General features: G+C 46.8%; 1 protein-coding gene and 1 long non-coding RNA gene across 6 annotated transcripts in view; both read right to left on the reverse strand.

Moving 5' to 3' along the window:
• The window catches only part of LOC143815803 (uncharacterized), a 397,662-nt gene that overhangs the window by 84,678 nt on the left and 289,594 nt on the right, over positions 1 to 23,390 (reverse strand). The gene's annotated exons all lie outside the window — the stretch shown is intronic.
• PARL (presenilin associated rhomboid like) overlaps positions 1 to 23,390 on the reverse strand; it is an 85,092-nt gene that overhangs the window by 27,177 nt on the left and 34,525 nt on the right. For all 5 annotated transcript variants that reach the window (XM_077295412.1, XM_077295417.1, XM_077295416.1 and 2 more), the window contains 2 exons: positions 21,470 to 21,518; positions 21,299 to 21,394 (listed from right to left, as the gene is read on the reverse strand). In XM_077295412.1, coding sequence (XP_077151527.1) covers positions 21,299 to 21,394; positions 21,470 to 21,518 — 145 coding nt within the window. The remainder of the gene's footprint in view (positions 1 to 21,298; positions 21,395 to 21,469; positions 21,519 to 23,390) is intronic.

A 23,390-nucleotide genomic window follows, 5' to 3' on the forward strand; every position in this document is an offset into this window, starting at 1 on the left:
GAAACTAGACCACCCAAGGAAGTTATCTAGATGGATATTGAGCACTTTGAACCCCAAGGTGCTTCACAAATTGATCCATAAGAATGAAAAAGTACTTTTTTTCACAAAAATTTTATTTTAGCCTCAATTTTTTTCATTTTTACATGGGCATCAGGATAAAATGGATGCTAAAATTTGTTGGGCAATTTCTCCTGAGTACACCGATACCTCGCATGTGGGGGTAAACCACTGTTTGGGCGCACGGCAAGGCTCGGAAGGGAAGGAGCGCCATTTGACTTTTTGAATGGAAAATTAGCTCCAATCTTTAGCGGACACCATGTCGCGTTTGGAGAGCCCCTGTGTGCCTAAACATTGGAGCTCCCCCACATGTGACCCCATTTTGGAAACTAGACCACCCAAGGAAGTTATCTAGCTGCATATTGAGCACTTTGAACCCCAAGGTGCTTCACAAATTGATCCATAAGAATGAAAAAGTACTTTTTTTTCACAAAAATTTTATTTTAGCCTCAATTTTTTTCATTTTTACATGGGCATCAGGATAAAATGGATGCTAAAATATGTTGGCCAATTTCTCCTGAGTACACCGATACCTCGCATGTGGGGGTAAACCACTGTTTGGGAGCACGGCAAGGCTCGGAAGGGAAGGAGCGCCATTTCACTTTTTGAATGGAAAATTAGCTCCAATCTTTAGCGGACACCATGTCGCGTTTGGAGAGCCCCTGTGTGCCTAAACATTGGAGCTCCCCCACATGTGACCCCATTTTGGAAACTAGACCACCCAAGGAAGTTATCTAGCTGCATATTGAGCACTTTGAACCCCAAGGTGCTTCACAAATTGATCCATAAGAATGAAAAAGTACTTTTTTTTCACAAAAATTTTATTTTAGCCTCAATTTTTTTCATTTTTACATGGGCATCAGGATAAAATGGATGCTAAAATTTGTTGGGCAATTTCTCCTGAGTATACCGATACCTCGCATGTGGGGGTAAACCACTGTTTGGGCGCACGGCAAGGCTCGGAAGGGAAGGAGCGCCATTTCACTTTTTGAATGGAAAATTAGCTCCAATCTTTAGCGGACACCATGTCGCGTTTGGAGAGCCCGTGTGCCTAAACATTGGAGCTCCCCCACATGTGACCCCATTTTGGAAACTAGACCACCCAAGGAAGTTATCTAGCTACATATTGAGCACTTTGAACCCCAAGGTACTTCACAAATTGATCCATAAGAATGAAAAAGTACTTTTTTTCACAAAAATTTTATTTTAGCCTCAATTTTTTTCATTTTTACATGGGCATCAGGATAAAATGGATGCTAAAATTTGTTGGCCAATTTCTCCTGAGTACACCGATACCTCGCATGTGAGGGTAAACCACTGTTTGGGCGCACGGCAAGGCTCGGAAGGGAAGGAGCGCCATTTCACTTTTTGAATGGAAAATTAGCTCCAATCTTTAGCGGACACCATGTCGCGTTTGGAGAGCCCCTGTGTGCCTAAACATTGGAGCTCCCCCACATGTGACCCCATTTTGGAAACTAGACCACCCAAGGAAGTTATCTAGCTGCATATTGAGCACTTTGAACCCCAAGGTGTTTCACAAATTGATCCATAAGAATGAAAAAGTACTTTTTTTTCACAAAATTTTTATTTTAGCCTCAATTTTTTTCATTTTTACATGGGCATCAGGATAAAATGGATGCTAAAATTTGTTGGCCAATTTCTCCTGAGTACACCGATACCTCGCATGTGGGGGTAAACCACTGTTTGGGCGCACGGCAAGGCTCGGAAGGGAAGGAGCGCCATTTCACTTTTTGAATGGAAAATTAGCTCCAATCATTAGCGGACACCATGTTGCGTGTGGAAGGTATGTAGTGTATGTCAGGTTGGTGTGTGTGGTGTAGTATTCACCACACACACCAACCTGACATACACTATACCAAACTACACACCAACCTGACGTACACGCCATACACACCCACCTGACACACTTCGTCAGGTTGGGGTGTGTGGTGTAGTGTACGTCAGGTTGGTGTGTGGTGTAGTGTATGTCAGGTTGGTGTGTGTGGTGTAGTGTACACCATACACACACACCAACCTGACGTACACTATACCACACCACACACCAACCTGACGTACACTACGCCATACACACCAACCTGACGTACACTACGTCAGGTTGGGGTGTGTGGTGTAGTGTACGTCAGGTTGATGTGTGGTGTAGTGTACGTCAGGTTGGTGTGTGTGGTGTAGTGTACACCATACACACACACCAACCTGACGTACACTATACCACACCACACACCAACCTGACGTACACTACGCCATACACACCAACCTGACGTACAATACGTCAGGTTGGGGTGTGTGGTGTAGTGTACGTCAGGTTGATGTGTGGTGTAGTGTACGTCAGGTTGGTGTGTGTGGTGTAGTGTACACCATACACACACACCAACCTGACGTACACTATACCACACCACACACCAACCTGACGTACACTACGCCATACACACCAACCTGACGTACACTACGTCAGGTTGGGGTGTGTGGTGTAGTGTACGTCAGGTTGATGTGTGGTGTAGTGTACGTCAGGTTGGTGTGTGTGGTGTAGTGTACACCATACACACACACCAACCTGACGTACACTATACCACACCACACACCAACCTGACGTACACTACGCCATACACACCAACCTGACGTACACTATGTCAGGTTGGGGTGTGTGGTGTAGTGTACGTCAGGTTGGTGTGTGGTGTAGTGTACGTCAGGTTGGTGTGTGTGGTGTAGCGTACACCATACACACACACCAACCTGACGTACACTATACCACACCAACCTGACGTACACTACGCCATACACACCAACCTGACGTACACTACGTCAGGTTGGGGTGTGTGGTGTAGTGTACGTCAGGTTGGTGTGTGGTGTAGTGTACGTCAGGTTGGTGTGTGTGGTGTAGCGTACACCATACACACACACCAACCTGACGTACACTATACCACACCAACCTGACGTACACTACGCCATACACACCAACCTGACGTACACTACGTCAGGTTGGGGTGTGTGGTGTAGTGTACGTCAGGTTGGTGTGTGGTGTAGTGTACGTCAGGTTGGTGTGTGTGGTGTAGCGTACACCATACACACACACCAACCTGACGTACACTATACCACACCAACCTGACGTACACTACGCCATACACACCAACCTGACGTACACTATGTCAGGTTGGGGTGTGTGGTGTAGTGTACGTCAGGTTGGTGTGTGGTGTAGTGTACGTCAGGTTGGTGTGTGTGTGTGGTGTTGTGTATATCAGCCTGGTGTGGGTGAGTTCTGTAGTGGAATATCAGGATGTGGCTAGTCCACGGACGTGTGATGAATTCTGAAGCATTCATTCAAACACAGTCCAGGTTTGTCGGGACACGTTTCACATTGGAAACGAGTTTCCCTTCTTATCCCCCTTTTATAGCACGCCTGGCACCTTTTTTTTGCTCTCCCCTCACAGGGAAAATGTTGCCCTGGTACCACACGGGAACCTTGAGTTCCAGTGGTGCTGGGGCCCGCTCCTTCCTCGCCTCCAAACATCAGGGCCTTTATCACCACCTCCTGGAACTGAAGGAAGGTGTTGTTGGTCTGGCCTGCACATCGTGATAGCACGTATGCGTTATATAGTGCCATTTGTACGATGTGCACAGCCAGTTTTTTATACCACACCTTCGTTTTCCGCATGGCACTATAGGGCTGGAGGACTTGATCAGAAAGATCAACTCCCCCCATGTGTTTGTTGTACCCCAGGGCACAGTCCGGTTTGTGGACCTGTGCTGGGGTACCTCGAACGGTGGTGGCCGTGGTGCCGGGACCATGGATTGTGGTCAAGAAAAAGACGTCCCTTTTGTCTTTGAACTTGACCACAAGCATGTTGCCGCTAGATTGGGCCCGGCTCTCACCCTTTGGGAGAGCCTGCTCAATTAGCGACAAAGGGAGACCCCTCTTGTTTCTGCGCACAGTACCGCAAGCGACGGTAGCTCTGGCAGAGAGGGATTGAAAGAGTGGGATGCTTGTATAAAAGTTATCAACGTACAGATGGTAACCTTTATCAAGCAGTGGGTGAACCAAATCCCACACTATTTTCCCACTCACCCCCAGAGCGGGTGGACATTCTGGGGGCTGGATACTGCTGTCCTTTCCTTGATAAACTCTAAAGCTGAGCGTGTACCCTGAGGTACTCTCGCAGAGCTTATAGAGCTTAATCCCGTACCTTGCCCGTTTGCTGGGCAGGTACTGACGGAACTGAAGCCGCCCTTTGAAGTGGATGAGGGATTCATCCACACAAATTTCCCTTTGGGGAATGTACACTTCAGCAAACTTGTTGCTGAAGTGTTCGATGACAGGCCGAATTTTGAACAGTCTGTCAAAATTCGGGTCATCGCGGGGAAGGATGTCAGTGTTGTCCCTAAAATGAAGAAATTTATGAATCGCCTCAAAGCGTTTGCGAATCATAAACATGCCATATACTGGAGTTTGATATAAAATATCAGTACTCCAGTATTGGCGAATTTCTGGTTTCTTCACAATCCCCATGTGGAGGACCAGTCCCCAATATTTCATCATTTCTACGGAGTCAACGGGATTCCAAGTAGTAAATGATGAACTTGGGTTTTCGGCAAAAAATTGCAGGGCGTACAAATTTGTTTGCTCCACCATGAGACTGACAATTGACTCGGAGAAAAAGACTTTGAAAAAGTCTATTTCCCTGAGGTTGGCAGTCTCAAATTGGATTCCTGATTGGGGAATGAAATCAGGAATCCGTGGAGCAAAGTTTTGAGGGACGGGGGTCCAGGTGGGGGCACTAGTGCTAGGTTGGGCGTGACTAGCACTAGGTTGGGGGATACTCACCCTTGGCTGTGTGTCTTCTCCCCTGGGCTCCGGCTCTCCTCCGCTGGGCTCCGGGCGATTTCTCGTCCTGCGACATCTTGGGGGTGGCGAGTCCGTGTCACTGGAGGAGGAAGAGGGGGAGGAATACAGAAAAGTGGGGTCCTCACCCTCACTATCAGCTTCGGAGGCAAGAAAGGAATATGCCTCCTCAGCTGAGTACAGCCTTTGTGACTGGGACTGGGATGAGCGGGACATTGTGAGTGTGGTGTGTGTAAAATAAACTTTATTATAGTGTGCGTGTGTGTATGTGCGAGTGTTTGGTGAAACTTTCCACTGCAGGAGGGGGCTGTCAGGCGCGCGGGGGCTGTCAGGCGCGCGGGGGCTGTCAGGCGCGCGGGGGCTGTCAGGCGCGCGGGGGCTGTCAGGCGCGCGGGGGCTGTCAGGCGCGCGGGGGCTGTCAGGCGCGCGGGGGCTGTCAGGCGCGCGGGGGCTGTCAGGCGCGCGGGGGCTGTCAGGCGCGCGGGGGCTGTCAGGCGCGCGGGGGCTGTCAGGCGCGCGGGGGCTGTCAGGCGCGCGGGGGCTGTCAGGCGCGCGGGGGCTGTCAGGCGCGCGGGGGCAGAGGCGATGCAGCAGCAGATGGAATCGGCGGCAGCAGCAGCAGGGGGTGATCAGGGGGTGATCAGGGGGGGAGTGGGTGAACACCGGGGGACAGGAGGGGGCTGTCAGGCGTGGGGGGGCAGAGGCGATGCAGTAGCAGCAGCAGATGGGGAGGGTGATCAGGGGAGCAGAGCGCAGAGGTAGATGGCAGAGAGGGGAGTACCTGGTGGCGGCAGCAGGAGCACAGGCGGCAGCGGCGGCAGGAACACAAGCGGCGGCGGCACACGCGGCAAGAGGAGCGGCAGCGGCGGCAATCGGTGGCGATCGGCGGGAGATATGAGGGGAGGGTCCTCGTTCTCCAGCTTCCAGCAACGGGATGAGTCTGGAGAACGAGGACAGAGCTATTTTACTCCGCCCCTCCAGGTCTGATTGGAGAGCTAGCGTCACAAGGACGCTAGCTCCAATCAGAGCTGGAGGGGGTTAAAAAAAGGTCACCGGGAGCGATCGTACACCCGGGGGGGCAAAGCCACCCCCCCTGGGGTGAAGTACAGGTCCCCCTGCACCTGCGGGTACGGTGACATTTGAATGACCCCGGTCACCGGACCCGCAGGGAAGCATTCCCGCCATGACGCCACATAGGCGTCATAGGTCGGATTGGCACCGACTTTCATGACGCCTACGTGGCGTCAAAGGTCGGGAAGGGGTTAACCTTTTAACGACTGCCGATAGGCCTTTTAAACAGCGGTAGTTAAGGGTACTTAAACCAATTAACGACGCTGTGGAAAAAAAATGTATAGCCTCCCCCCAGAGTTGGAATTTCTGCGGATTCTCGGCTGCCGGGGGTAGCAGAGAAAATATAAGAAAACTGACCGAACAGCAATCTAATCTGAACTGGTGCATAACCAGAAAAGTCATATAGCAAATAGATCAATGGCTGCACTCAAAATTTACTGTGCTAAGGCAAGGAAATGTGCAATATGTGAAATGTGAATAGCATAATGGCTTGGGAAATTTATGAAAAAACACATGAGATTTTTAGCACAAGATTTGGCCAAAAGTTGTGAGCCCATCCACCAAACGTCAAGGTAATCTCAGATCGGATGGGTAACTGAGCTGACTGACATTTCACATATTGCACTTTTCCTTGCCTTAACACAGTAAATTTTGAGTGCAGCCATTGATCTATTTGGGGGTAGCAGAGAGACAGAGAACATAATTCGGGTCGGTTTTTACCGACCCCGGGGTTGCGATTGCCGTTTTATTAACCACATAACGGCGAACGCAAAAAAAAACCAAAAAAAAAAAATGCGATTTGCCATTTAATTTCTCTGTCCTCTGATGTGATCACACACAGTACATACAAGTGTCTCCTGGTGCCCTAGATCCTCCTGCTTCACCCCCAGGGCCACAGGCGTCTTCGTCCGGTAAGAAAATGGTGGCCGCATGGGTAGTGCGCCCGCCGAGATCTGCCGGCCGGCACCCAGCAACAATTTTTCCTATTGATTCATTTTGGTCACTGTGATAGACCCTATCACAGTGATCAAAATAAAAAAAATTGTAAATAAACCCCCCTTTATCCCCCCCTTAGTTATGGAAAAATAATAAAATAAAGAAAATGTATTTATTTCCATTATCCCATTAGGGTTAGAGTTGGGCTAAAGTGAGTTGGGCTAAAGTTAGAGTTAGGCTACTTTCACACTTCCGTCGGTACGGGGCCGTCGGAAACGGTCGGCCCGACGGACTTTGTGCTAAATTTAGTGCAGTTTTACAACGCATCCGTTGCCCATTGTGATGAGCGAGGAGGAGGGGGCGGAATTCTGGCTGCGCATGCGCGGTCGGAAATGGCGGACACGTCGCACAAAAAAAGTTACATTGAACTTTTTTTGTGCGTCGCGTCCACCAAAACACGACGCATCTGTCACACGACGAATGCGACGTGTGCCCATCCGTAGCAATCCGTCGCTAATACAAGTCTATGGGCAAAAAAACACATCCTGCAAGCACATTTGCAGGATCTGTTTTTTGCCCATAACGACGGATTGCGACGGAGCCCAGAAGACGGAAGTGTGAAAGTAGTCTTAGGGTTGGGGCTAACGTTAGGGTTAGAGTTGGGATTAGGGTTGAGATTAGGGTTAGGGTTGGGATTAAGGTTAGGTTTGTGGTTAGGGTTATGGTTGGGATTAGGGGTGTGTTGGGATTAGGGTTAGGGTTGGGATTCTGGTTAGGGGTGTGTTGGGATTAAAGTTGTGGTTAAGGTTGGGATTAGGGTTAGGTTTGGGATAAGGAATGTGTTGGGGTTAGGGTTATGGTTGGCATTAGGGGTGTGTTGGGTTAGGGTTGTGATTAGGGTTATGGTTAGGGGTGGGGTTAGGGATGTGTTGGGGTTAGGGTTGTGATTAGGGTTATACTTAGGGTTGGGATTAAGGGTGTGTTGGGGTTAGGGTTGGAGTTAGAATTGGGGTTTATTCCACTGTTTAGGTACATCAGGGGGTCTCCAAATGCGACATGGCGCCACCATTGATTCCAGCCAATTCTGCGTTCAAAATGTCAAATGGTGCTCCCTCCCTTCTGAGCTCTGCAGTGCGCCCAAACAGTGGTTTACCCCCACATATAGGGTATCGGTGTACTCAGGACAAATTGCACAACAACTTTTATGGTCCAATTTCTCCTATCACCCTTGTGAAAGTTGTCAGCCATTTTCAGACGGTCGAACCCCAGCGTTTCTGAGAAGTGGAGATCAATCATCCGCACTACAGAACCATTAATTCTTAAAGGGAGCAACGGAGATTGCCACTGAACTTCGGTGTTCCCATTAAAATAAATAGAGTAATAGTGGGTATAAATAACCTCTGCTCCATTTAGCTCAGGCTCTTCAGAGCCCTGGTTCTCAAAATAAGTGGAGGCCACGGCAGTCAGATACCAGCAATCAGAAAGTTATTCCCTATCCAGTGGATAGGGAATAACTTTCAAACCTGAAACATCCGATTTTAGAGTCATCAAAAGTGTAGGGTTAGCGACAGCACTTTTTAAAGAACAAAAGAGCAGATCAGGGCATTCTCCTATATAAAGAAGCCAGATCAAAAATCCAAGGTGGGTGGATCCTAGGATACAGCATGAACTGGAAAATAGTAGATAGTGTCCATGAACGTCAAAACATCTTTTTCCTGTGTATGGCAGAATAAAGATGTTTTGAACTTCATTAATTGCTGTACGCAGTCTACTATTTTCCTGTAATCATTTTAAAGTTTATCTAAACTTCTAGGATATTTTTTATGGTTTTAGGCCCATTCTGAGCAGATCAGCAGGTCACTCTATTCTTAGGCCCCCACAAGTCGCTAAACAAAGACTTTCTGGAAGACCTTGTTGAGGAGAGCCATAAGATCAAATACCTTATTAACCTCAAGACATAAGAGATTTAGAGAAACGACCCATTAAGTGTATTATTTAACCTTACATAAGCTTGCTCACATCAAAGTGTGGCACTAAAGATGGCTGCCATTTTCTGTTTCACCACACACCATGTGCTGGTATCCAAGATGACGCCCACCCTGATGACCTCATTGACCAACCCACCCTGATAACCTCATGGATCTGCCCATGGTGACACCCACTCTGATGACCTCATGGACCAACCCAGCCTGATGACATCATGGACCTGCCCATGGACTAGCTCATTGCCGAACCCACTAACTAATGGAATACATGTAATCAATCCCATTTTAGAGGTAACCGAGCCCCTGTTGCAGGGGTTATATAAACCTATGTTTGGATTAAATAAAGGTCCTTGGAGCTGAGCCATAGATTGATCAAGAAGAGTTTACATCCAATTGTGTGTTGTCTGATGTTATTTCTTTAGTGCGCACTTGATCAATATCCATTAGGCCAGGAGTAGGCAACTAGAGTGAACATTTCTTATTGTTCAACCTAACATTTTTGGCCACGTAACATGGGGCCAGCAGAGGAATCCTGAGGATTTAGGATCCTGAATGCCCCAAACCAGGAGACTGATCACACCTCCTTATCAGAACACGGTAAATCTGCTGATTTTTATAATCTGTGTCCTTCGGGGTATCCTGTGCATGTCCTGCTCGGAGGTTACTTTAGGCATGAAAGTGGGGTCTAGACGGAGGACATTACTATCCGTTGTTACAGTTAAGTAAGGCTCCTGCATAGACAGGGCCTGTAGTTCTCCTATCCGCCTAGCGGAAGTATTTGCCACTAAAAGACAGTTTTAAGAGTAAGAATCTTTAAACTAGCCTCTGATAATGGCTCAAATGGGTTTTGGGTTAAGCTATTAAGAACCAAATTAAGGTCCCAAGGGGGGGTGCGATTATGAACTCTGGGACGGATTCTAATAGCTGATGTCATGTAGCGTTTTACGCAATGATGACTAGCTAAGTTCTGATCGAAAAAGGAGCTAAGAGCAGAGACCTGAACCTTTAAAAGTGCTACAGTTGTGGCCAAAAGTATTGACACCCCTGCAATTATGTCAGATAATACTCAGTTTCTTCCTGAAAATGATTGCAAACACAAATTCTTTGTTATTATTATCTTCATTTAATTTGTCTTAAATGAAAAAACACAAAAAGAATTGTCCTAAAGCCAAATTGGAAATAATTCCACACCAAACATAAAAAAGGGGGTGGACAAAAGTATTGGCACTGTTCGAAAAATCATGTGATGCCTCTCTAATTTCTGTAATTAACAGCACCTGTAACTTACCTGTGGCACCTAACAGGTGTTGGCAATAACTAAATCACACTTGCAGCCAGTTGACATGGATTAAAGTTGACTCAACCTCTGTCCTGTGTCCTTGTGTGTACCACATTGAGCATGGAGAAAAGAAAGAAGACCAAAAAACTGTCTGAGGACTTGAGAAACCAAATTGTGAGGAAGCATGAGCAATCTCAAGGCTACAAGTCCATCTCCAAAGACCTGAATGTTCCTGTGTCTACCGTGCGCAGTGTCATTAAGAAGTTTAAAGCCCATGACACTGTGGCTAACCTCCCTAGATGTGGAAGACTCAGGAAGACCCCACTTCTTACCCCGAGACACAAAAAAGCCAGGCTGGAGTTTGCCAAAACATACCTGAAAAAGCCTAAAACGTTTTGGAAGAATGTTCTCTGGTCAGATGAGACAAAAGTAGAGCTTTTTGGGCAAAGGTATCAACATAGAGTTTACAGGAGAAAAAAAAGAGGCATTCAAAGAAAAGAACACGGTCCCTACAGTCAAACATGGTGGAGGTTCCCTGATGTTTTGGGGCTGCTTTGCTGCCTCTGGCACTGGACTGCTTGACCGTGTGCATGGCATTATGAAGTCTCAAGACTACCAACAAATTTGCAGCATAATGTAGGGCCAAGTGTGAGAAAGCTGGGTCTCCCTCAAAGGTCATGGGTCTTCCAGCAGGACAATGACCCAAAACACACTTCAAAAAGCACTAGAAAATGGTTTGAGAGAAAGCACTGGAGACTTCTAAGGTGGAGTCCAGACCTAAATCCTATAGAACACCTGTGGAGAGATCTAAAAATGGCAGTTTGGAGAAGGCACCCTTCAAATATCAGGGACCTGGAGCAGTTTGCCAAAGAAGAATGGTCTAAAATTCCAGCAGAGCATTGTAAGAAACTCATTGATGGTTACCGGAAGCGGTTGATCGCAGTTATTTTGGCTAAAGGTTGTGCAACCAAGTATTAGGCTGAGGGCGCCAATACTTTTGTCTGGCCCATTTTTGGAGTTTTGTGTGAAATGATCAATGTTTTGCTTTTTGCTTCATTCTCTTTTGTGTTTTTTTCATTTAAGACAAATTAAATGAAGATAATACCAAATAATTTGTGATTGCAATCATTTTCAGGAAGAAACTGAGTATTATCTGACAGAATTGCAGGGGTGTCAAATACTTTTGGCCACAACTGTGGGTTTGAGTCGTATATCAAGGCCTTTCTGCAGGAAATCAAGTATCTGAGCAATATTTGGATGGAACGGGTCTGGAGTGTTCGACGAACACCACGATGAGAATTTTTTCCATACTGTGCCATAAATGGCATTAGTCACTGATTTTCTGCTTTTTTGAAGCGTTTGAATCACTTCATCAGACAGACCCCTTGCTTTTAGTATTTTGGCTTCAGTAGCCAGGCCGCAAGGTTCAACCTGTGTAAATTCGGATGTAACAGGGGACCCTGACGAAGGAGGTCGTCCTTTTGAGGTAATGGTAGCGGACCTTCCTGGGTCATGTTCATCAGGGCGCTGTACCAGCTCCTTCCTGGCCACATGGGGGCGATCAGAATCGCAGTGACCCCATCAGACCGAATTTTTTGGATTGTTTGGATTGTCCTTGACAGGATCGGGATTGGAGGGAAGGCATAGGCGAGGTTGAACCCCCAGGGGCGGGAAAAGCAATCTATGACCCATGCTCTGTCCGCGGTGTTCAGGGAGGAATATGTTTCTACTTTTGCATTCTGGCTGTTGGCGAATAAATCCACATCCGGGATCCCCCATCGTGTTGCTAGGGAGAGGAAGACCTCCTGATCTAGGCACCATTCCACCGGATGTACGTCCTTCATGTTGAGGAAATCTGCCTGGGTGTTGGTGGATCCTTTTAGATGGACCGCTGTGATGGATAGGAGGTGTTTTTCTGCCCAGGAAAAAATTCTTGCAGCAAATAACTTTAATTTTGCGTATCTCGTACCCCCTTGGTGACAGAGGTACGCTACCGTGGTCATGTTGTCGGAGTATATCCGCACATGATGACCGTGGACGAGGGCCAATGCAGCCTTCAGCGCCTGTTCTACCGCCTTCAGCTCTATGAAGTTTGATAAGCCGGCACTGATGTCTGGGGACCATATCCCCTGGAAGTGGGTCTTTTCCACCATGGCTCCCCATCCCTTTCGACTGGCATCTGATGTAAGTATTTTTAGGGGAAGCTGGTCCCAGCTGACCCCTTTTTGGAGATTTTGGCGGTGTTGCCACCATGTCAGGGATAACTTGACGTGACTGGGAAGAGGAACTGCTGTCTGTCCCAGGATGAGAGTACAGGAGTCTTAAGAGCTTTTGTATGGGCTTGGACCCAGGGGACCATCTGGATGCAGAATGTTAAGGAACCCAGGATAGGCATAGAGTGCCAAAGGGTGGGGCCTTCAGGACTCTGTATTCTGAGATCTTCTGTACCAGATCGAGCTGACGCTCTCTGGGCAAGAAGGATTTCCTTACTTTTGAATTTAGCAGGACCCCTAAAAATTTGTTTTTTGTGGAGGGAAGAAGGTCTGACTTCTCCAGGATCCAACCCAAGGTTTCCAGAATTTCTAGAGTCTTTGTCACATCGGAGTTTAGACAGGAGACTGTTGGGGCGACAATAAGGAAGTCGTCCAGATGTGGTATTATATCCCCTGATGTCAGATGAAGATCACTGCTTCCGTCATGATTTTTGTGAACACTCGAGGTGCTGACAAGATGCCAAACGGGAGGACGTTGAATTAGTAATGGCTGATTTGATAATCCTGGGCAATTGCAAATCAGAGGAATTTCCAGTACTTTTGATGAATGGGAACATGGTAATAAGCGTCCCTCAAATCTATTGTAGCCATCACCCAATTCTGGCCAATAAGGGGAATTGCCGACTTGATTGATTCCATCTTGAATCTCCTGTATGTGATTACCCGATTTAGGGGCTTGAGGTTGATGATGATCCTCTGCTTCCCTGAAGGTTTTCTGATCAAGAGACGAGAATAATGGCCTTTGCCTGTTTCTTGTAGCGGTACAGGAGAGATTACGCCTTCCCGTAGTAAATCCTGAATACCTGAAAATAGAGCGTTTCAGGAATGGAGATCCTGCAACGAGGTGATCCTTAGGCACTGAGGGGGAGGAGTCTCGAACTCTAGTTTTAATCCATCCTGGATTGTACGGAGCACCCACTGGTTTGAGGAGATGGTCCTCCATTGGGGGATGAAGTTCGAGAGTCGAACCCCCACTGGCCGAGAGTAGCCACTGTTTGTCAGGGGTTTGCTGGTGTCGGGGGACAAGGATATTCCTGCCCTTCCCCCCTTTGGGATATCTCCAGTGGCCTGTTTTGCCTTTCCCTTTGAATTCCCTTTGGGAAGTCTGATCTTTGGGGGAACGAAAAAAAACGTTTCTTGGGATTCCTCTGTTAAGGGAGCGCCTTCTTTTTGTCCGTAGCCTTCTCTAAGATATCGTCCAGGGCTGGACCAAACAAATAGTGACCCTGAAATGGAAAGGCACAAAGTTTCGCTTTTGATGTGATGTCGCCACTCCAGGATTTCAACCACAGGGCCCTCCTAGCTGAGTTAGAGAGAACCACGGATTTGGCTGCCACTCAAACTGATTCCGCTGAAGCATCGGCCAGGAACACCGTCGCCTTCTGGAGAAGGGGAAGGGAATCCAGAATCACCTCCCTAGAAGTACCCTGGGTTAGGTGATCCTCCAGGGTTCGGAGCCAGCGAAACAGTGATCTATCTACACAGGTAGATGCTATGTTCGTTTTTATGAGGTTAGTGGAGGTATCCCAGGATCTCCTTAGCAGGCTTTCAATTTTGCGATCCATGGGGTCCATGAGTTGAGAGGAGTCCTCAAATGGGAGGGCTGTCTTTTTTATCACTCTAGATATCTGCACATCTACCTTAGTAGTATCCCAATGGGAAATATCTCCATCTAACTGGAAGCGATTTTTTAATTCACAGGGAACACTAAGTCCCTTCTCCGGAGAGTCCCATTCGTGAAGAATGAGACTCTGCACGTTTTCGTGCACGGGAAATCCCTTTAGCTTCCTAGGTTTGAGGCCCCCAAACATTTCGTCTTGCACAGATTGTTTCACCTCCTCTTCCTCAACCCCTATTGTCCCCCTGACCATACTAATTAACTCCTGTATGTCTTCAGAGGAAAAATAATATTTTTTAGTATCATCTTTAGGGGTGGAAGTGGAGCCCTCATTCTCCCATATATCCTTTGAGTCTGAAGTGCGTAATTCGCCAGAATCTGAATCAGACTCCACAGCAGTTACTTTCCTCTTTTTCGGAGGCGGGGGCTGTGGTAATAAGGTATGGGACAGAGCCGATACGGAGGACTGGACCTCCTGTTTAATGAGGGACTTGATACTCTCAAACAGGGAGGGTTGTTCGGCCCATAACACCTCATCAGTGCAGGATTGGCAAAACTTCTTGTTGTATGTGGAAGGAAGCCTAGTAGCACATACACCACACTTGCTTTCCTTCCTAGGGGCAGGGGCCTTGTCAAGAGAGAGGGGGGGGCTAAGACTATTAAACCACCTAGGAGAAAGGGACCTTCATCCGCTACTTACAGTAGGAGTGAAGACGCTGGGCTCAGCAGAGGCAGAGAGGGGAATTTTATCGCCGTCCACAGTCTGTCTGTCCATCCACAGTCACCTAACAGACAGAGGGCACTATTCATGTTCCTCCTCTCGCCGGTCTGCAGGTGGTGTGGGGGGAGCCCTCAAAAACGCCCCATGTGGCAGCGGAATCCTGTTGGATCAGCGGTGACGCCAGCGCGCGCGTGTTCTAACCTGGAACGCACCGGAAGTAAACGGGAAGTTCGGGATCGCGTCACTTCCGGTGCGCGCGTACCATGCTGTCCGCGCCAGAAGGAGAGGAGGACCCCGGCCGCACATCATCGCCCCGCATTACCCTGGAGGGGGCACGGGAGGGGTGGTATGGGAGGGTTCCGAGTCACATGGGAACATGGAGACGGGAGCAGCGTATGGAAGGAGAGTGGAGCCCCCGAACTTCAGCTGCCCGGCTATAGGTAAATGGAACTGGGTACTCCGCTCGCCGGCCACGGCAGCACAACAGCAGGACCAAGAGGGGGACAAGAAAAACACTGGTGGTTGCAGGAAGGGGAGGATATTTAACCGCTTTGTGTTTCCTGTCCCCCATTAGGGTGGGGAGACATCCTCCGATGCTGCTGTCGTGGAAGGTGACTAGAGAAAAATTGAGTATTGCCACGTGACTTAGAGTGAATTGACTCAGCACGGGGGGCTGGTACTTTAATTGATATGAGGTGTAATTTGATTAATACAAGGAATTTTTTTTTTTTTAAAAACGGAACACGGAAGTCAGACTGGGACCACGTGGCAAGAAGGAATAGCAAAACAGCAAGTGTGTGTTGCAGACTCAGTTCTCTTTAGAATGTCAGGTTTGGGTTATCTCCCTCGTCTTATTGTTTCTTTGGTGTTTGTTATTTTGAGAGATATACATACATACACACAGTACAGACCAAAAGTTTGGACACACCTCATTTAAAGATTTTTCTGTATTTTCATGACTATGAAGGTTGTACATTCACACTGAAGGCATCAAAACTATGAATTAACACATGTGGAATTATATACTTAACAAAAAAGTGTGAAACAACTGAAATTATGTCTTGTATTCTAGGTTCTTCAAAGTAGCCACCTTTTGCTTTGATTACTGCTTTTGCATACTCTTGGCATTCTCTTGATGAGCTTTAAGAGGTACTCATCGGGAATGGTCTTCCAACAATCTTGAAGGAGTTCCCAGAGATGCTTAGCACTTGTTGGCCCTTTTGCCTTCATTCTGCCGTCAAGCTCACCCCAAACCATCTCGATTGGTTTCAGGTCTGATGACTGTAGAGGCCAGGTCATCTGGCGTAGCACCCAATCACTCTCCTTCTTGGTCAAATAGCCCTTTCACAGCCTGGAAGTGTGTTTGGGGTCATTGTCCTGTTGAAAAATAAATGATGGTCCAACTAAACGCAAACCAGATGGAATAGCATGCCACTGCAAGATGCTGTGGTAGCCATACTGGTTCAGTATGCCTTCAATTTTGAAGAAATCCCCAAACAGTGTCACCAGCAAAGCACCCCCACACCACCACACCTCTTCCTCCATGCTTCACGGTGGGAACCAGGCATGTAGAGTCCATCCGTTCACCTTTTCTGAGTCGCACAAAGACACGGTGGTTTGAACCAAAGATCTCAAATTTGGACTCATCAGACCAAAGCACAGATTTCCACTGGTCTAATGTCCATTCCTTGTGTTCTTTAGCTCAAACAAGTCTCTTCTGCTTGTTTCCTGTCCTTAGTAGTGGTTTCCTAGCAGCTATTTTACCATGAAGGCCTGCTGCACAAAGTCTCCTCTTAACACTTGTTGTAGAGATGTCTCTGCTGCTAGAACTCTGTGTGGCATTGACCTGGTCTCTAATTTGAGCTGCTGTTAACCTGCGATTTTTGAGGCTGGTGACTCGGATAAACTTATCCTCAGAGGCAGAGGTGACTATTGGTCTTCCTTTCCTGAGGCGGTCCTCATGTGAGCCAGTTTCTTTGTGGCGCTTGGTGGTTTTTGCCACTGCACTTGGGGACACTTTCAAAGTTTTTCCAATTTTTCGGACTGACTGACCTTCATTTCTTAAAGTAATGATGGCCACTCATTTTTCTTTACTTAGCTGCTTTTTTCTTGCCATAATACAAATTCTAACAGTCTATTCAGTAGGACTATCAGCTGTGTATCCACCAGACTTCTGCACAACACAACTGATGGTCCCAACCCCATTTATAAGGCAAGAAATCCCACTTATTAAACCTGACAAGGCACACCTGTGAAGTGAAAACCATTTCCGGTAACTAGCTCTTGAAGCTCATCAAGAGAATGCCAAGAGTGTGCAAAGCAGTCATCAAAGCAAAAGGTGGCTACTTTGAAGAACCTAGAATATAAGACATAATTTCAGTTGTTTCACACTTTTTTGTTAAGTATATAATTCCACATGTGTTAATTCATAGTTTTAATGCCTTCAGTGTGCGAAGTGTGCGCGTGTTGCGCAGCAGGGGAATGTGCAGAGAAGTAAATGGTGTGTGTGTAGGGGGAGGAGAGGACAATGATGGGGCTGACGGGGAAAGGGCAATGATGGGGATGGTGGAGGAGGAGAGGGCAATGATGGGGCTGACGGGGAGAGGGCAATGATGGGGATGGTGGTTGAGGAGAGGGCAATGATGGGGCTGACGGGGAAAGAGCAATGATGGAGATGGTGGCGGAGGAGGAAATGATGGAAGTGGTGGAATGGGCAAGGATGGGGATGGTGGGGGAGGAGGAAATGATGGAAGTGGTGGAATGGGCAAGGATGGGGATGGTGGGGGAGGATGAAACGATGGATGTGGTGGAAAGGGCAATGATGGGATTGGGGGAGGAAATGCTGGAGGTGGTGAAATGGGCAATGATGGGCGTGACGGAGAAGGCAATGATGGAGGTGGTGAAGAGAGCAATGATGGGGTGGAGTAGAGGATAATAATATGTGTGTGGACAATTTGAGTGGGGATAGGGGGATTTATTATGAGTGGGGATAATTTGGGGATGGGGGAATTTATTATGTGTGGGGTGAGATTTGGAGTGGTGATGGCAAAAGGGGAGATGGGGGCATATATGAGGAAACAGTACAGGGGAATGGGGGCATGTATGAAGAAACAGTATGGGGGAATTGGGGGCATGTATGAGGAAACAGTACGGGGAATGGGGGGCATGTATGAGGAAACAGTATGGTGGAATGGGGGGCATGTATGAGGAAATATGGGAAAATGAGGGGCACAGTATGAGGAGCGATGTGAAAAATGTATGTGGACAGAGTACGGGGAGTGACGGTGATGGGATGTGTGCAGACACAGTATGGGGAGTCAGGTGAGCAGCCAGTATAGAAAGTGAGGGGGTAAATATATGAGGAGACAGTATGGTGAACAGGGGGATTTGAGAGGAGACAGTATGAGGAGGGAAAGGAATAGTGTGAGGAGACAGTATGGGGGGACAAAAGTGAGTGGGCACAACAGAAACTGAATAGTGGGGGTGTAGCATGGAGGGACAGTGTGAGGGCACAGCCAGGAGGGGATAGTATACCAGGAAGGGGGAGTGTGATGATAGAGTACAGTATAAATACTGGGCCCTATAGGGGGGACACAGTATGAGAGGACAGTGTAAAGAGGGGGCAGATGTGGAAAGGAGAGGTCAGTGTGAAGAGCATGTACCATAAGAGGGACAGTGTGGGGGTCATATTTTGTTCAGACAATATAGTGAGGGGCAATTTTTTTATTCAGGAGCATTTTAATGACACTTGTATCTTTAAGGGTATCATGTGGAAATTTTCTGCAAAAGAGCGGAGAAGATGGAAGTCTGCAGAGACGAGCTGTGGATGAGAAAATGCATTATGGGATCTGGACAAGATGAAGAAAAGAAGGAGAATGACTCCAGAGACGACGTCATCTATAAGGTACCTCGATGTAAATGTTATGTGTGATGCTAACTCATGTTTTTATTTATGTTAGGAGCTTTAAAGGGGATGTCCAGGTTTGTAATGAGTCTGCAGTTATTCTTTGTGACTTCTGAATTCTCACAGTGCGCCCTGCAAGCTGTCAGGATTCTCTCGTGCTGGCGATTTAGATACATGCCGTCATGTGCTGACTAGACATGTGTGGCCTCACTCAATGAAAATGATCTGAGTGAGGCCGGGCACGTCTAGTCGGAATAAGGCCAGAGGTATACAAATCGCATGCTTGTGCTGACATGACTGTCCACAGGCAAGGGAGAATCCTAAAAGTGTGCAGTGCATGAGTTGTGAGAATTCAGAAGTCTGCAATGTCAGGATTCAGCTCTGCAGGTTCCAGTAGTTGTCACATGGACACTTCACTCATATGCGACTTTCATACTTGTGGTCCTGTGACAATGAGCTTCTCTTCCTGCTTCTCTCAGTTTTACACTGATCATTGAGAGCATTAGGGAGAGGAGCTCGTCAGCTCGTTGGTACATGACTAAGTGTGAAAATCGCATGTGGTGGTGGTGGTGGTGGCGGCGGCGGTGGGCGCCAAAATGAATTCTTGCCCCGGGTGCCAGAAACCCTAAATACACCTCTGCTGTTGGGGTACTTCAGGGCTCAGTCCTTGGCCCCTCCTCTTCTCCCTCTACACGGCCCCAATTGGACAATCATCAGATTTGGCTTTAAGTACAATCTTTATGCTGATGACACACATCTATACACGTCACCCCTGGACCTTACCCCCCACTGTACTACAGAATGCCAGTGACTGTCTGCAGTCTCCAACATCATGTCTGCCCTCTATCTGAAAATCAACCTCTCCAAAACTGAACTTCTCCTACTCCCGCTGTCTACCAACCTCCCTAAATGTGACATTGCCCTCTCCATGGGTGGTACCATAATAACGCCTCAGCAGCAGGCGCGCTGTCTGGGTGTTACGTTTGACATCAATCTCTCCTTCACCTCCCATATACAATCTCTTGCCCGCTCTTTACACCTAAAGAACAAAAATCCTCACTGTCGCCCTGATTCACTCCTGCCTGGACTACTGTAATGCTCTATTAATTGGCCTTCCCCTTACTCGACTTTCCCCTCTCCAGTCCATCCTTAATGCAGCAGCCAGGGTCATCCACTTGGCTAATCGTTAGTCGGACGCGTCCGCACTTCACCAGTCGTTACACTGGCTGCCCATTCATTATAGGATCCAATTCAAAGTACTTGTTCTCACCCACAAAGCTCTCCACAGTGCGGCATCCCCTTACATCTCCTCCCTCATTTGTCTATAGGCCTAACCGATCGCTGCGTTCTGTAAATGATTTTCGACTAACCTCTGCACTTATCCGTACCTCCCACTACTGACTCCAAGACTTCTCCTGTGCTGCGCCAATCCTCTGGAATGCTCTACCCCAAGATATTAGGACCAGTCACAACTTGCACAGTTTTAGGTGCTCCCTCAAACCACATTTGTGCAGAGTGGCCTATCAAGTTCACTAATCAGTCATTTTATGTTTGTGTGTGTGTAGCCCATTCACTACTTCCATCTATCCCCCACCCCCTGAAGATGGCTGGACCATCATTGTAAATCCATCATTGTAAATACACACCTGTACTTTGTATGCTCTCACGAGCAGGGTTGTTTTAATTTTGTTTTAACCATTATATTATTGTTAACGCTGTTACTTATGACTGTTTTGTTTGAAACTGTTTAACTGTAAAGTGCTACGGAATATGTTGGCGCTATATAAAGATTATTATCATTATTATTAAAACTATGAGTCTGAAGCAAAAGTCTGAACTAATAATATTCTGTAATAATGGAGGTAGTAAGAAGCTTTTGCACTCCATTCAATGAGTGTAGGTGCTCAGAAGGAAGAACAATATACAGTAGTAGAAAACACCTTCGGCACTCAAAAAAGGGATAATTCTTGAGAATATTCAGTGTAACAAGAATCCTTATTTACAGCCGATATAGGACATGGACAAGACAAAATATCCGACGTTTCGGCTCTCAGGCCTTTATCAAGGATGTCTATAAACAAATCAATATAAAAGAAAATAAATATACACAAATAAACTGACGCATATCACTTCTACGCAAAAAACATGTTATGGTACAAGATCTGTATATCATATAATAATAAAGGATGTAACCACCTTTACATCAAAATGTATTATTCAAGGGTACAAAATAACATAATAATGTAAATATTCTGAAACCAAGGTTAGCTTTAGATAAAGTGACCATGTCATATATATGTTGTAAATAAAGATTTTCTTGTCACACAGAACATTCTCAAGAATTATCCCTTTTTTGAGTGCCGGAAATATTCTGTAATAATCACAGAAAGAAGATGGCTGTGAAAGCACTCAGATCTAATACATAGAGAACCAATGGAGCAAATAGTCAATTTTTTCCTGTTGGCTCCTCAGAGAAATACCACATTAATTCATTCAATAATTACACAAGACACCCTCTCATCTTGTTGTGACCCCTACTAAGTAACAACAGATACATAAAAAAAATCAGCTAGCTTGAGGGCTGGAGGAGGAAACTTACCAGATGTGGGATTGGAAGTGAAGTATCGGACCATTATGCGCTGCATGTTGGGTACTCTCCAAAGGCAGAATACAAGAACATTAGCTGCAATTATACCTGTGAAAAGTTTGATAAGAGGAAGTAAATAAAAATGAGGTAACTCCGGTAATAGTACAACTTTATAACACTTACCTGACACAGTCTTCTGTCCATCACTCAGACTATTCCACCATTCATTTACCTACAAAGAAAGATACAAACAGAAGAATAAATACCGTGACTTGCAAAAGTATTCACCCCCTCCCTCCCCCCTTGGCATTTTTCTGCATGTTGCTACCTCACAACCTGGAATTTCTCTGTTTGAAGGATTTCATCAGTTCACGTAAAGAACATGCCTACAACTGTTAACATTTGATTTTCTTTTTATTGTGAAGTAAATAAATAGGACAAAATAATCCCAAAAGTCAATACTTTGTAGAGCTTCATTTTTTGTCGACTACAGCTGCAAGTCACTTTGGATAAGGGTACCGTCACACAGTGCAATTTTGATCGCTACGACGGCACGATCCGTGATGTCGCAGCGATCGTATGATTATCGCTCCAGCGTCGTAGACTGCGGTCACACGTTGCAATCACGGCGCTGGAGCGATGCCGAAGTCCCCGGGTAACCAGGGTAAACATCGGGTTACTAAGCGCAGGGCCGCGCTTAGTAACCCGATGTTTACCGTGGTTACCAGCGTAAAAGTAAAAAAAAAAAAACCGTACATACTCACCATCTGATGTCCGTCCGGTCCCTTGCCGTCCGCTTCCTGCTCTGACAGATCCGGCCGTACAGTGAGAGCAGAGTGCAGCGGTGACGTCACCGCTGTGATCTGCTCTCACTTTCCGGCCGGCAGACAGTCAGAGCGGGAAGCGGACGGCAAGGGACCGGACGGACATCAGATGGTGAGCATGTACGGTTTTTTTTTTTTTACTTTTACGCTGGTAACCACGGTAAATATCGGGTTACTAAGCGCGGCCCTGCGCTTAGTTACCCGATGTTTACCCTGGTTACCAGCGAACGCATCGCTGGATCGCTGTCACACACAACGATCCAGCGATGTCAGCGGGTGATCAAGCGACGAAAGAAAGTTCCAAACGATCTGCTACGACGTACGATTCTCAGCAGGATCCCTGATCGCTGCTGCGTGTCAGACACTGCGATATCGTAACGATATCGCTAGAACGTCACGAATCGTACCGTCGTAGCGATCAAAATTGCACTGTGTGACGGTACCCTAAGTCTCTATGAGCTTTCCACATCTTGCCAGTGGGATTTTTGCCCACTATTCAAAGCAAAACAGCTCCATCTCCTTCAGGCTAGATGGTTTCCTCTGGCGAACAGCAATCTTCAAGTCTGACCACAGATTCTCAATTGAATTAAGGTCTGGACTTTGACTAGGCCACTCCAAAACATTTCCACCTCTCCCCTTAAACCATTCGAGTGTTGCTTTAACCCCTTCATGACCTTGGGATTTTCCGTGTTCGTTTTTTGCTCCCCTTCTTCCCAGAGCCATAACTTTTTTATTTTTCCGTCAACACGGCCTTGTGAGGGCTTACTTTTTGCAGAACAAGTTGTACTTTTGAACGACATCATTAGTTTTAGCATGTTGTGTACTAGAAAACGGGAAAAAAATTCCAAGTGCGGTGAAATTGCAAAAAAAGTGCAATCCCACACTGGTTTTTTGATTGGCTTTTTTACTAGGTTCACTAAATTCTAAAACAGACCTGCCATTAGGATTCTCCAGGTCAGTACGAGTTCATAGACACCAAACATGTCTAGGTTCTCTTTTATCTAAGTGGTGAAAAAATATTCCAAACTTTGCTAAAAAAAGAAAAAAAAAATTACGCCATTTTCCGATACCCGTAGCGTCCCCATTTTTCATGTTCTAGGGATGGGGTGAGGGCTTATTTTTTGCGTGCTGAGCTGGCATTTTTAATGATACCATTTCGGTGCAGATACATTCTTTTGATTGCCCGTTATTGCATTTTAATGCAATGTCGCGACGACCAAAAAAACGTAATTCTGGCGTTTCAATTTTTTTTCTCGCTACGCCGTTTAGCGATCCGGTTA

The sequence above is a fragment of the Ranitomeya variabilis genome, chromosome 3, assembly GCF_051348905.1.
Source record: "Ranitomeya variabilis isolate aRanVar5 chromosome 3, aRanVar5.hap1, whole genome shotgun sequence".
Classification (NCBI taxonomy): Eukaryota; Metazoa; Chordata; class Amphibia; order Anura; family Dendrobatidae; genus Ranitomeya; species Ranitomeya variabilis.